The sequence below is a fragment of the Poecilia reticulata genome, linkage group LG20 (assembly GCF_000633615.1).
Source record: "Poecilia reticulata strain Guanapo linkage group LG20, Guppy_female_1.0+MT, whole genome shotgun sequence".
Classification (NCBI taxonomy): Eukaryota; Metazoa; Chordata; class Actinopteri; order Cyprinodontiformes; family Poeciliidae; genus Poecilia; species Poecilia reticulata.
Genome location: NC_024350.1, coordinates 5,802,766 through 5,816,795, shown reverse-complemented (window position 1 = coordinate 5,816,795; position 14,030 = coordinate 5,802,766). Strand labels below are relative to the sequence as shown.

At 39.1% G+C, this 14,030-nt stretch overlaps 1 protein-coding gene across 1 annotated transcript in view; it reads right to left on the bottom strand.

Moving 5' to 3' along the window:
• Positions 1-8,449: 8,449 nt before the first annotated feature.
• Positions 8,450-14,030, bottom strand: part of LOC103482369 (serine/threonine-protein kinase pim-2-like) — an 8,987-nt gene continuing 3,406 nt past the window's right edge. Inside the window, exons 5-9 of the mRNA XM_008438494.2 lie at positions 13,918-13,965; positions 13,615-13,824; positions 11,061-11,238; positions 10,790-10,960; positions 8,450-10,682 (exon numbers count right to left, since the gene is read on the bottom strand). Of these exons, the coding sequence (XP_008436716.1) occupies positions 10,591-10,682; positions 10,790-10,960; positions 11,061-11,238; positions 13,615-13,824; positions 13,918-13,965 (699 nt within the window). The 3' untranslated portion in view covers positions 8,450-10,590. The remainder of the gene's footprint in view (positions 10,683-10,789; positions 10,961-11,060; positions 11,239-13,614; positions 13,825-13,917; positions 13,966-14,030) is intronic.

Below are 14,030 nucleotides of genomic sequence, written 5' to 3'. Positions count from 1 at the left end.
TTATAGGTGGCAATTCTGGTACATCACTAAAGTGGAATACCTGATACAGAGCAAAAAATAACCCTGGAGACGTCCTCCTTACACAAACTGCTAGTAATTCCAAAGCCCTTCTTGGTATTTTATAGCCCAGTACAATAAGTAAGCAGGTTTTTACAAGAGGCAAGCATATGTTCAACATCACATTAAGAATATTTTCTATCCTCTGTCCTCTTGTACAGAGGACAGAAGACCTTCCCCTCTACCCCTTCCCCTTTGACACTTGTTGTTCATGACATATTACTGAATCAACTGGAGAGTTGGGTCAGATTCTCCGGTCCAGTACTCAACTGGTTTCAATCTTTCATAAAGATCAGGGATTTCTTTGTTTCAATAGGAAACGTTTCATCAGTCACTGAACAGATGCTTAGAACAGGTAAATTTGTGGATGTGCCACAACTTTCTCCAGCACAATAGAAACAAAACTGAAGTTATTATCTTTGGTCTTAGAGAGGAACGATCTAGAGTCAATACAGAGCTTCAGTTATTACAGCTAGAAGTTAGAGATCAGGCCTGCAATCTGGGTGTAGTGCTGAACGCTGACCTGAACCTTCAGAGTCAAATAAAGACAGTTACAAAGTCGACCTTCTATCACCAGAAGAACATCTCCAGGATTAAAGGACTAATGTCTCAGCGAGATCTAGAGGAACTCATCCATGGATTTATCTTTAGTCACATTGATTACTGTGACAGTGTCTTCACAGGTCTGACTAAAAAAAATATCAAACAGCTGCAGCTGATCCAGAATGCCGCTGCTCGCGCTGTCACTAAAACCAGGAGGATAAAGCACATCACACCAGTTTTAAAGTCCCTACACTGGCTCCCTGTAGCTCAGAGAATAGACTTTAAAATACTCTTGTTGGCTTATAAATCACTGAATGGCTTAGCACCACAATACATTAAAGATCTGTTGTTTTATCAACCTTCCAGACCTCTCAGGTCTTCTGGTTCTGCTCTGCATCAGAGCATGTGTTCTATGACTTTGTATTTTTGTGTTTTTATGATGTAAAGAACTTTGCAATGCCTTGATGCTGAAAGATGCTACACAAATAAAATTTGATTGATTAATTGACTGAAATATTGGAAATAAAGAAGTCAGTAGATATTTGCTCCTGCTGAGACAGATTCCACTGTACATATGTGTGCATACTGAGGAATATTTAGTGTTTGAACCATTAAAATAAGCATTTGTAGAGGGTCTCAAATATTCACGGTATTACTGGAGGTCAAATGTAATGGAGCGAAGGTTTGTCTGAAGCGTGAAATGAAACAAAGCTGGACTTTAGACTTAAGAAATCTGTCTGAGTCTGTGGTCAGCAATGCCTGGCCTGTGGTCAGAGTCTCCATAGTAACCAATGTATTGTTAGCTGTACTGGTCAGTCCTTCGTTGTAAATGCATGGTATAGTACAAGCTTAAATTTGGATGTTAGCATCTCTATGTTTAGAGATCTTCTCAAAACCAAAAGACAGCAGTCTGGTTTCCAGATGCATATGTTGCTAAAGTAAATACTGCATCAAATGGACCTTAGAAAAAAAGACATGTAGTTTCAAGTGTGTCACTTAAAGGGGCAACACACTTGAGTGGTGTATGACGCTTGATAAAAACATTCCTACTATTTTCTAATAAGCGTCCCAGGCTGGCAGCATTCAGACAGCAGCTGACCCTCTGAGGCGCTTTGCCCAGACATCCCTTTTGAACCTATTCTCCTCAAATGACACCGGGCCGCCGAATGCAACAAAACACAGCTCCACTTCGGATGCGTGTTCCTCTCAAGACGTGCTCTTGGCTTAAAGGGAACATTAGCTGGACTAATGGCCATGCTGCTCAGTCCCGTCCTTTGGGATGCCTTGTACTATGCACCCTTTTGGTCAGCAGGCTGTGACCTCAGTGCTCACTCCAGAACAACCCATCTTCTGTTACCAAGACAACAACAAAGGTTACAGTATCTAGATCTACACAAAGAAAAGAAATACTGTGCTGTACCCCATGGAGTCAAAAAATAACAGGATTTTTCTGGAGTAAAATATCCTAGAACATTAGAAAAACTATATTCCCAAGGCAAGATAATAATAGGAACAAAAAATTAACTTTAATTAAAAAAAACAATAATCTATTCATTGTCTATTCTGACCTGCAGGGTTGCAAAGGAGCCTCTGTCTATCTTCAGCAGTCACTGAGGCAACCAGATTGCTGATATTATAGGGCAACAAGTTCTGCCAACTGTCTCAAATGCTTCAGGTTTTTCTTTTACTGTGAATTTACTCTGAATTTTTACTGATATTTTGACTAGTTTATGAAGACAAACGTTTTAGTGACCTCCCTTATTCTTTATACACCTTGCAGGTCACCTGGTTCAAAGTTTTCTAAAGTCAGATGTGAACTATAATGTCCACAACTTCAGGGTGTATTTGTTAAAGTATGTTGGTGAGTGTGTCAGGTGGTCTAATGATTTTTTGTTTCGTTTTGCTGCTAAAGCTGATTTTCCTGCCTGTGGTTAACAAATAGCCTGCTGCCAGTTGGAATATATCTGAGAACTAAAAATTAACTGTATTCAGTTGTAATAAATCACCCTCTTGCCTTGGTATCATTGAACTTCAGAGAAATGTTGTTACTTCTTTTAGTGCTTGAAAGGCAGCAACCAAACACACAAGTTGGCCATTGGGAATAATAAGGTTTACTTAATGTGGCATTACAGTACACCCAAACCACTTCTACTGACCTCTTTGACTCTTTAGACAAGCCACTGTAAAGAGTCTCAAGTAGTCAGGCTCTTCACCAAAACACCTGAAGGCCTCTGGATTTCTGATCTGCTGGTTTAATGTCTCATTCGTTCAATCATCATCATCATCATCATCATCATCATCATCATCATCATCATCATCATCATCATCATCATCATCATCATCATCATCATCATCATCATCCACAGCTCATGACCAAAGGTGAGGGTCTGAACATAGCTCCATCCTAAGATCAACTTCACCCTGACAGACCAGAGTGGGATCTTTATGGCACCAGTACACCTATCGTTCCTCTCATAAAAAGCCAGTCAGAGGTGGCAGCGCAGCCTGTTTCAGTTTAAGATCAGAGAAAAAACTCAGGAGACTGTTTCAAGCTTTGCTGCAAAGCTGTTTGGTTGCCTGGAGGTTGTCCAGACTTTCTGAAATCAATGAGGCCACACGCTGCTGGGATGGGGTGTGTTCAGGGACTGACAGTGGAAAGAGCTAATGGAGTCTAACTCTCAATGAATATGACTGAATACCATCAGTGCACCATTCCCCATAGTGTACACCAGAAGTTCACAGGTTATTTTATGTTTATTTGCTTCATTCACTCTTCTTCTTTGTCACATCCTGATATTTATACGTTCCACATCTATTGAGACCAATCTTTTGGCTGCAAAGGAATACTGATTTTATTGGTGGGGGGTACAATTTATAAACAAAGACTAAACAGATTTAAGATCCAAGGAGGTTAAGTTAATACAAATGTGTGTTGCTTTTTGAGTAGCAAAGCTTCACTGCTATTGCTGGTTAGTGGGAACAGTAGATTGACCTTATTGGTAATGGTAAATATTTGTGGGCATAGATTTTTGAAGAATCCTTCACATTTTTCAGACCAAGACAGAGTAGCTTATGGTAGTTAAAATGCTTTATCCTTCCCATAAAGAAAAAAAGTGACTTTTCTTAGAACAATGTACTCATCAAAGTCAGTCTGAGGGAGAAACGTCGACAATTGGCTAGAAATAAAACAAATTTAACAATGGTTAAATTACAAATTAATAAAAAGTTTAAGCACTCCAAAACCTTCTTTGACTTCAGGTTCTTGTCCAGCGTGGGCATCTACAGCAGTGAAAAATTAGAAAATGTGAATTTTTGGACACATAATTAGTCGCTAAATACTGCATTACAAACTCCTCCTCTATAAAAAGGTTGGTTATGCAGCCACTGACATAACTGAATCACACTGAATTAAAGACTTTATGTAGAAGAAAACTGCTAAGCGTTTGCAGAACAAAAGGACAAAGGCTGTAGAAGCAGCGGTGTGCTCCTCTGTCATTTTTCTCCTTAGTCAATGCTGTGCAGGATGGAGGGTGGGGTGGGAATGACTTTAAAGGCATGAACGGCTGCAAGCTTCAGGAGCTTTGCTAGACTCTGATCAAGGCTCCTGATCAGAGTCAAGCTGAATAAGTAAGAGACTGCCAGCTATACCTTGGAGATGGAGTATAGCTGTCATCGCTGTGGAGAATAAGTAAAGACACTGAGAGGAAAGTCATGCAGAGCCAGAGACTTGAAAGTACTTTAAAAATGTAGAATATATTGGCCTTATTATCTTCTAAATATGAAAAGTTTAAATTTAACATATCATTTCACATCTTGCATCTCAGAGTAGAGGTCATCTAAAGTTTATCTTGCTTGGTGTGACGATTCCCTACAATTTAACAGTTAGCGTCACACCGCTCTGAGGTTCTGCTTCCTGTGTTTTAATTCCGCCCTTTTCATCAGGAAACATCAATGCTGTGTCAGAAACCGAGCTGGCAGTCACCCTGAGCCAGACAAGAGCTGCTACACAACACAAGAGCTGCATTAGCATTGCAGCAAATGTTTCCTCCTTGTCTAATTTACAAATGCAAGCTCGTTGATTGAGCAAACATTGAAAAGTGCACCGTTAAGACTGGGACAGACAGTAGATTAGATACAGCAAATTGAAGATGCAGCTTGTGGTGGGGAAACAGTTGAGCTTGTTACGCTTCTCTTCAGTTCTACATCATAAACTGGAGGCAGTGGAATAAGTTTCCATCAGTGATGCACAACACACACTTCCTATGCATGCGTGTAAAAAATTAGGACACCCAATTAAGTATTTAGGTCTTATGAAATAAATGCTCACATGTTAAAGTCTTGTTTTTATTTAACTCTGTAAAATAAAGTATTTTAATTGGGTAAACAAAAGAAACTGTTAGATTCTAAGTGGAAAAAGTTAGGTGACACCACACTGCCTTATGGGTAGTGTGCTGTGATGATGATTTACTGGACAGTGGCTGCTTTCAAACTCTTTTGAGTCAGAATGGGCACTATAGAAAACAAATGATTAGAACATGTTGATAAGCCGCAAAATCTTATGATAAGCAGAAAGATCTATGCATTGGAGTTCTAGGCTCTTACTCAACATACATTTCATTTTCCTCCCTTTCTTACAACTTTAGGAAAAAACTGCGTAGCTGGGATGAGATGTTTATTGACTACAATGGTAGTAACAGTATTTGTACAAATGAAAATATACCATTTAAATGATGTTTGTTGAACACATTTTTTATAAAAAAATAATTTTTTGTATCTTCAAACAGATTGGCTCAAAACATTGCAATAGACATGGATGCTGAAATTAAAGCTGGGGATGTGAAACCATGAAAGAGCACCAAGTGTCAAATGTGGCTGAACTTTGAACTTTACGAATGTCCAAAGAGGCCTTCAGAGGATGTTTTGCTCCTACAGGGAAACTTTTCCTCCAGGTGACGCTAGTGCTAAGGAAGTTACCAAAACTTCAACCCAGATGTCAAAGTTCATTCAACTGAAAGTTTACAAAACAACCAACTAAATTAGCTTCAGAATGTATTCTTAAAAAGTAGCTTAGGGGGAGGTAGGTGCACTAAATGTTTTCAAAGTTAACAAAAAATGCTATTTTTCTTCTGCTGTTAGTATATTAGTGGAAATAAGCCAACCACTGACAGATATTTAACGCAGAAGGAATTCTCAGTGTGCTGGTTGGAGTGTAAGGAAATGATGAAGAAGCTTCACAACAGAGAAGACCCACATGAATGCCTAAGAGAAGTTTGGAGTTGTCAGTTTTCTCAACATGCATGTGATATTTGCACATTATGCAGAAGGGCTCGAACCAACATCCAAACCAAGTCCTACTTGCTGCAAGACATCAGTCCTGTGAAAGAGTTTCACATTTACTCAACTTCTATATACAGTATATAACAAAGTGCTGCAGTTCAGGAAAATATTGAAAATAAAGTCTAGGTTAGCCAAATATCACTGTGGCATATATAAAATTGGACACATTGGACAATAAACTAATTTGTACAAAAAACATTCCATGGGTCATATTGTCATAAGACAAATATGAATCATCTGGTTAGTTAATTTAGTTAATTTAATTATTTTAGATAAATATATTTTATGTTCATTTTAAATCATATTTTAAGAAATATACATTTGAAAATATATAACAGCAATACAAAAATATGGGAATACTTTAGCTAATTTTAGTTAATTCCGTTGGATTATTTTCCATCTACTCATATATTGTTATTTTTCTTCTTTTGTACAGTTCATGAAATGACATACTGTAGCTCAGTTAAAGACTCCAAAGATCCTGATTACATTCCAATAAAAATATGGAGAGTGAGGAATCAGTTGGGTCTGGTCACGGAGACGGATGCGATTCCTGATTGTTGTAGCTTTAATAATCTGGAGCCAGAACATTTTTCGTGGTTTTAAAGAATAACATAATAATACCTGCTAGTGATTTTTTTTCCTGAGGACTTAAAAATATTAAGTGAAGTAGAATAAAACACATGTTCCTGTCAAAATGTTTCTCTAAATGTATGTTTTAAAAGCGTTAAAAGTCTAACAATTAACAGCTATTTTAAAAGTAACTGGTCTCACTATGTTGCCTGTTCTGGTTGCCTTGAAGGCCACAGCTGCTGAATGACCCAGCAGCTCCCACACTTTCACTTAAGAGGAAATGAAATCAAAAAGGGAATCCGTGTTACAGGGTCTATAAAGGATACTTGAAGTTGTCTCACAAACATGTTTTCTATTGCTTATTTGCAGCTACAGCTAAAGCTAAAATATAAAGTAAGCATGGAAACCTGTAGTAAGTTTGACAAACTTTTCATGTCAAGTTCTCAGCATATTTGCAAAAAAAGCAACATACAAGTATGTCTGTGTTACTGTGGCAACAGTGTCCTCATTTTTATTTCAATTATATTTTTACTCCTCTCTTCTACATTGCTGACTTTCTCTCCCTTTTGGTTCTCACAGTTCATAACCCTTTGCCAGATTATCCATTTTCATATCAACCTAAAGGAAAAAAAGACCCTCTCTAACAGAAGTCATGCAGCTGTTAATAATATTATAATATACTATTACTGTTCACAGTTCTTGAATTTACATAGGAAAGTGTGTGGGAGTGTATTCCTACGTAAACGCTGATGAACAATACTGTAATAGTAGATTTAAAAAGAAACTATAGTGGTCGGACAAAGCTTCGTCTAAAACTGAGGAAATATTTGCTGACAGGTTCGAGTTTTATCAGGATTTACAATATGGTCTTTGTTGCAAGGGCTTGTCACAAAGCTTAGAAAGATCTAAAAACACAAAAACGTGCAAATTAAAAGTAACCTAAAACAATATTTCCAGAATCAGTTTTAAAAATAGTTGAAAATGGCTAAACTGATGACCTCAATAATTTGGACACCTTGTTTACTAAAAATCCAGGAGGCAAATGATCTGCCTCAAAGTTTCCTTGAAGCTGCCTTATGAAACTTTTATAGCAGCCTGAGCTACTATTGACATCTGAAGAAATGAATCGCTCCTAATCAAAAACGACCAACCAGAACCAACCAGGCGGGGTGAGGTCAAACCCTGAGGTCAGAACCTCAGACCTCAGGGTCTGAGCGTTGTCAGTCACCCTTATGTACTCGCTGCTAAATGTGCTAAACAACTTACTGTTAAAGAAAAACTGTTTATCTGCTATGCTAACTAGTCTGAGCATTCACAACAGGCAGCGCAACACTAACAGCGCTAATATCTTGTCCTGGCTCTGATTGGTTGTCTCTCATTAGCACTGGGTGCGCTGGGAGAAGGCAAAGGAACTCCAATTTCTCACACATCTATCTCATACAAACTGTCACAACATATAGTGAGATTTGCATAAAATATTTTCTATGGAAGTTACATACTGCAGCTTTAAATACACTGTAATAAATACTATTCTTACTATTAGAGTGGAATAAAAACACAATAGTATTTATTACACTGTAATAAATTGTAGTCAATTGCCTCGTGCTACAATTCAGTGCACTGTGCTCCAGCTGGAAAGTTATTTATGTTGCGTTAGATGCTCTTTCTGATAACGCCTACGTGTAGGCTACTTTTAGCTCTGACAGGAGTCAGAGTACCAAAATGACAGAAACGGTCAAAAATATAGGACCATTTTAAACCAAACGGAAAAAACAACACAGATGAATGCAAGCACTGGACATTAGCAGATAGCATTCCACAGTAGTCCTCCATTTTTAATAGAAAGTACCCCTGAAGTCACTCAAGCCCAGCCGCCTGTTTAAATTCCAGCAGCTTAGCAACACAAAAAAGTATACAATAACACCAATAACACATAACAATAAGTTTATTCTACGTTAATTTTCTCTGCCAGTTCACAGCTTCCAACAGGTCGTGAAACCATGTCACTAGTGGAGTAAAGTAAGCTGCTGGGGCGGCTGCTTCACTGGGGCAAGATTGTATGCACATCCTTTCCTTGACGTAGATACAAATCTCGTCTTCAGTCTATAGCTCTTTAAAATTTTCTTCTGCTCAAAATGCTCCCTGGTAGTTCTTCCACCAGACATCAATCAAACCAGATTAATTAGCAAACATGTTCATAATTCTCAGGTTCTCTCACTGAATCAAGATAATTGAATCGCTCTTAGTGAGACCCCCTCCTCTGAAGCCAGTTTGCCATGGAAGACCCCAACAACAGTCAAAGCTCCAAACAACTTAAACCTCAGGATCATAGGGGTACTCAAACCCCTCCACCACATTAAGGTGGCGATTCTGCGAAGGGGAGGAAACCAGCAGATTGCATCAAAACTTTATATCAATGCAATCCCCCAACCTGAGCAAGCACGGGGCGACAGTGGAGAGGAAACACTCCCCTTTGAAAGGAAGAGGCCTCTAGCAGAACCAGGCTCAGGATGGGCGGACGTCTGCCTCAACCGGCTGGGGTTGGAGAGGACAGGAAAGTGGACAAGACAAACATACACACACTCGCACACACATCTGGGTTAGGGAAGATCTGGAAAAAACACAGAGAAAACAACTTTGATTAGGGAGATGAACTATGGACACATTAGAAACAAAACAAATTACATTTTTACATTATAAATTTTTGTATTAGTACAAATTTACATACACATTTATAGACAGAGACACAAGAAAATATATACATCCATGTAAAAACTCAAACTTGCTTAATATACTAATATATACATAAAAAAATATGTATGTGTTTATCCATGTGTGAATGTGTCTGCTTGCATTGTGAACGGAGGTCAAGGTCTGGTGGTAAGAATTCCTAATGAACCTAATCAGATGTCTCTAGGACTGTGGGAGTAAACCTCAGTACCCAGGGAAAAACTGAACTAACTTCACCTAACCTAGCATGGATGCTTTTAGGAAGTAGAAAATAAACCGGAGCACCCGGAGAAAACCGACAAATCTCCAATAAACTGTATAGCTGTTGTCTTGTCTAGAGGAGAAAACTGGAGCATCCAAAGAAAAACAAACAACAAAAAACAATAATTCTAAAATGGATGTTTTCTAGAGTAGGGGACAGAACTGAAGGACCCAGAGAATACCCACAAATATTGATGTTTTTCATAAAGTGCCTCAAGATGACCTTTGTTTTGAATTGGCACTATGTAAAATAACTAATTGAACTGAATCTTTATCTATTTCATCCATTTTCTTCCGCTTATCTGTGGTCAGGTCATGGGGGTAGCAGTCTAAGTAAGAAGGTCCAGACTTCAATCTCCTCTCCCCCCTTGAGCTCGCTCCTCTGGAGGAATCCCAGAGGAGCGTTCCCAGGACATCCGCAAACCATAGACCCTCAAGCACATCCTTGGTCTTCTCCTGGGCCTCCTCCCAATGGAAGGTGCCTGGAACACCTCACCAGGAGGCATCCAGCGCACATGCTGACTAAATGCCCAAGCCACCTCAACTGGCTCCTCTCAACATGGAAAGGCAGCAGCTCAACTCTGAGTCCATTCTGGATGACTGAGCTTCAATCTCTAAGGGAGAACCCAGACACCCTGCGAAGGAAACTCATTTTGGCCGCTTGTATACACCTCTCAACCTAACACCAGTTCAGGATCCTTCCCCACTAGAGAAGTGACATTCCATGACTTTAGAGCCAGTTTCTATAGCTGAGAATCAGACCGTCGAGGTCCCCCACCTTCAGCCACCACCTACACTGCATTGCACCCGACCGTTTTGAATCTTTAATGAACCTAAAATGGATGTTGTTTTGAGTAGCAGAGGAACTGCAGCATCCAAAGAAAATTAATTGCCAAATTAACCGACTTGTGTCATTTAACCCTAACCCCAATCTTTTATAGTTTAATAGTGCCCTACAGCTCAGCCTAAACTAGATTAAACTACTAACAAAAAAAGTTAAGGTTGCAATGGTGTGTGTGTGCGGGCATGCGTGCGTGTGTGTGTGTGTGTGTGCGTGTGTGTGTGTGTGCGTGTGCATGTGTGTATAGTCTACGAAAGCCACGGGTGACACAGCAGCTCCTCCAAGGTGGGACGGTCCTCGGGGTCACCTATCAGACACTTTGACAGAAAATCCATGCAGTCTGGAAGGTTAGAGGTTAAACGGCAACAATGAACAGAGCCAAAGGAACAAAACAGAACGACAAAGAACATATGTACTGTAAGATATATGGACAAGTGTTTGTCTTACCGTCAGAAAGCCAATGCCAGATTGTCAAGTTGTTTGAGATGTAGGTGTTAATGTTGAACCGCGTCATGTGGAGCATCTCAAACAGAACAACCCCCAGCTGCCACACTGTTGTAGGTCCAGCCCTGTAGGTACTGTTAACCATCCAGTCCAGTGGGATGTGACCAGGAGTACCTTGAAGATGTGCAAGAGTAAGACCATAAATATAAAAACGAGTTTTTTTAAAACAGCATTAATAAATGAGAATGGAGTGAGTTCTACGGTTCAGTCATACCACAGAGTATTTCATGTTGTTTCCCGTCATCAAAGCAGCTTAAGCCGAAATCTATGAGATAGATTTGTTTGTCTTCTGTGCTGCTGTCAATCAGGACATTGTCCACTTTTAGGTCTCTGTGGAAGATGTTTGCATTCTGAAGGTAAACAGCAGCTTCCACCAGCTGTTTTATTATGACCTAAGGTGCGAAGATAATGTGACATTTCACAGTGCTTTATTCACATCATAAAAACACAAAAACGCAAAGTCATGCAACATAGAATCAACTATTGAAACATTACATTAAGTCAAGTGGCATAGTTCAATTCTTAATTGATTATGCGTCAAAGGCAACTCAAAAACAGGTGGGTTTTTATTCTAAATTTAAAGGCACTTAGTGTTTCAGCAGTTTTGTGGAAGTTCTGGACCTCTCTTACATTGAATTAGTGAGGTACCCCAAGATTGAGCTTTGGGGTACACCACATATGACTTCTGTCCGCTTCGATGAGAAGTTTCCTATTGAAACATAGAAATCTCTGATCTCTATGTAAGATTCAAACCAGTTGAGTACTGGACCAGAGAGTCTGGCCCAACTCTCTAGTCGTTTTAGTAATATGTCATGATCAAAGTGTCAAAAACTGCACTGAGATGTGATCAGATATCAGTGCACTTCTTCCACAATCCATGTTTATATGGACGTTATTGAACACTTTGACTAGGCCAGTATAAGTGCTGTGGTGGGCTCGGAAACCAGACTCAAACACATCAAAGCGGTTTGTTATCAATAGGAAACTATTCAATTGTTTACAAACAGCTTTTTCATTAACTTTGTTGATGAACAAGAGGTTGGAGATCAGCCTGTAATTTTGCAGTAGTGATTTGTCCAATTGTTTTATCATGGTTTGATTAACTGCTATTTTTAACCCTTGTGTGTGTGAGGACTCAGGCAAACGTAGAGAACTGTGGCAAATGATACAAGTTTTACGTGTGTGGGGTCTGTTTACCCCATTTGTAGACACAAGGGTTAAAGCCTGGGGAAAACTCCTGATGGAAGCGATGAGTAGGCCTGTCACGATAACAAATATTGATGGACGATTAATTGTCTAAAAAATTATTGCGATAAATGATTATTTAATTTAATTATTTTGCATACTGATTTAATACTGATTTGACACTGATTTAATGGAAATGACTAATAATCCATGCGATTTCCTGTCATAGACAGATACATTTTATTTCCATAAAAACACATAACACTGGAACTGATAAACTAAACAAACAAAACAACCGAAAACAAAAATGAAATGGATTCTCAGTCTCCATTAACAAGAAACGTACTTGTATAAAAACTAAACATAAAGCCAAAGTGGAAATAAATACTGCATTTAACCAAAAAAGTGCAGATTATGAAGTCTATATACTATATTGCTCTTCAGAAATCACTAGATTTAAATAGAGAAGACGGGCACATCCGACTACCTAATGCAGTAATTCACACCACACGATTTTGCCCCTAWTTTCCCCTTATGACAATCTTAGATCCGATCTAAGATTGTCGCTGGTGATTTCGTAACCGATTATCCTGCAGTGTGGGGTGGGTTACTGTAGATCGTCGTGGCCGCTCCGATCTAAATCTGGCGGTTTCCCCGACTGGGAGCTTAACGCTGAATGTGACAGGTAGCCAATCAGAAAGCGCGGATTCTCCTCAGTGGTTTCTGAGGGGAAATAACGAGGGGAATCCTAAACAGCTGACACGGCGCAACATGAAGTCCAGTGGACATTGGAGATGATATGTGGAAACAACATTAATGTTTATTCAACATTTCGTGCAAAGAATATAGAAATTACAAGGAGAGGAGTTGGAGCCAAATTGCTACCGCAGTTGATGAACCTGGTAAGTTTTCAACTGTTCTTCGTTAACGTGACATAAATAGGTTATGATGATTTTCATCAGTCAGGACTTTACGCTGACTCTAGCCACATGCATCACAGGTAGATTCTAGTAAAGCATTGATTAATGCCTGATTTTTAAATTAGTTAACTGGACTTGTAGCCATTATTTTGTGCCCATGTGGCTGGACACCACACAGCATGATGAACCTGATCTAACCGTTATACCTAAAATTTCTGTTGGCTAATGTCGGCCCATTTCCAAAACTCAGGTTTTGGAAATGGGCCGACAATTTGTGTGGTGTGCGCTGGACATTACACTAAGAAAATGAGGTGGAGAGCACCGGAGGTGAGCCTTTTTTCATTCAGTGTCATCAACAGAAAAAAAAAAAAAACGGCAGGAAGAGGCGATAAAGACGATAATTAAAATTAGGTCGATAGGTTTAATTTATCGTGTGATTAATTGATTTATCGTTTATCGCGACAGGCCTAGCGATGAGTTTACTATTTAAATCAAATTATTTTTACTGAGACACATTTCTTTTAAAGAAATGTGTAGATAGGATATGAGGACAGCAGGAACTTGAGCTTAACTGATTCATAATTTCTTCTAGAGTTTTATAATTTAGTTGAAATTGGGTCATTTTTCCTGCATTTTTACTATGTTTGGGTATAGCACTGGTACCTTGGCCTCACTCTCTTCTATGAAATTTCCACGCTCATTAAGATAGAGCAAGAGGTCCTCTGCGAACATGGGCCTCTCCATGACTAAAATCAGCTCCTGATCCAGATCATACCAGTCCAACAGGGACAAGATGGCTGAATGCGGCACTGTTTCACTTGCAAGTTTTAACATGATGACCAACTCCATGGCCAGCTCGCTGCCGTTCTCATCCTGAAACATCCAAACAAACAGGAGAAACCCACAATGCATCTGGAATCCACTAAAAAAAAAAAAAAAATGTGCTATATTCTGCTGCTCACTTACCTTATGTTTGATGACTACTTTGTCTTTTGGTATGTGTTTGATAGCCACCTATAAGATAGCAACAATACTTTGGTTAGCATGTTAGGAAGGTAATTTTCCAACTGTGTATATAT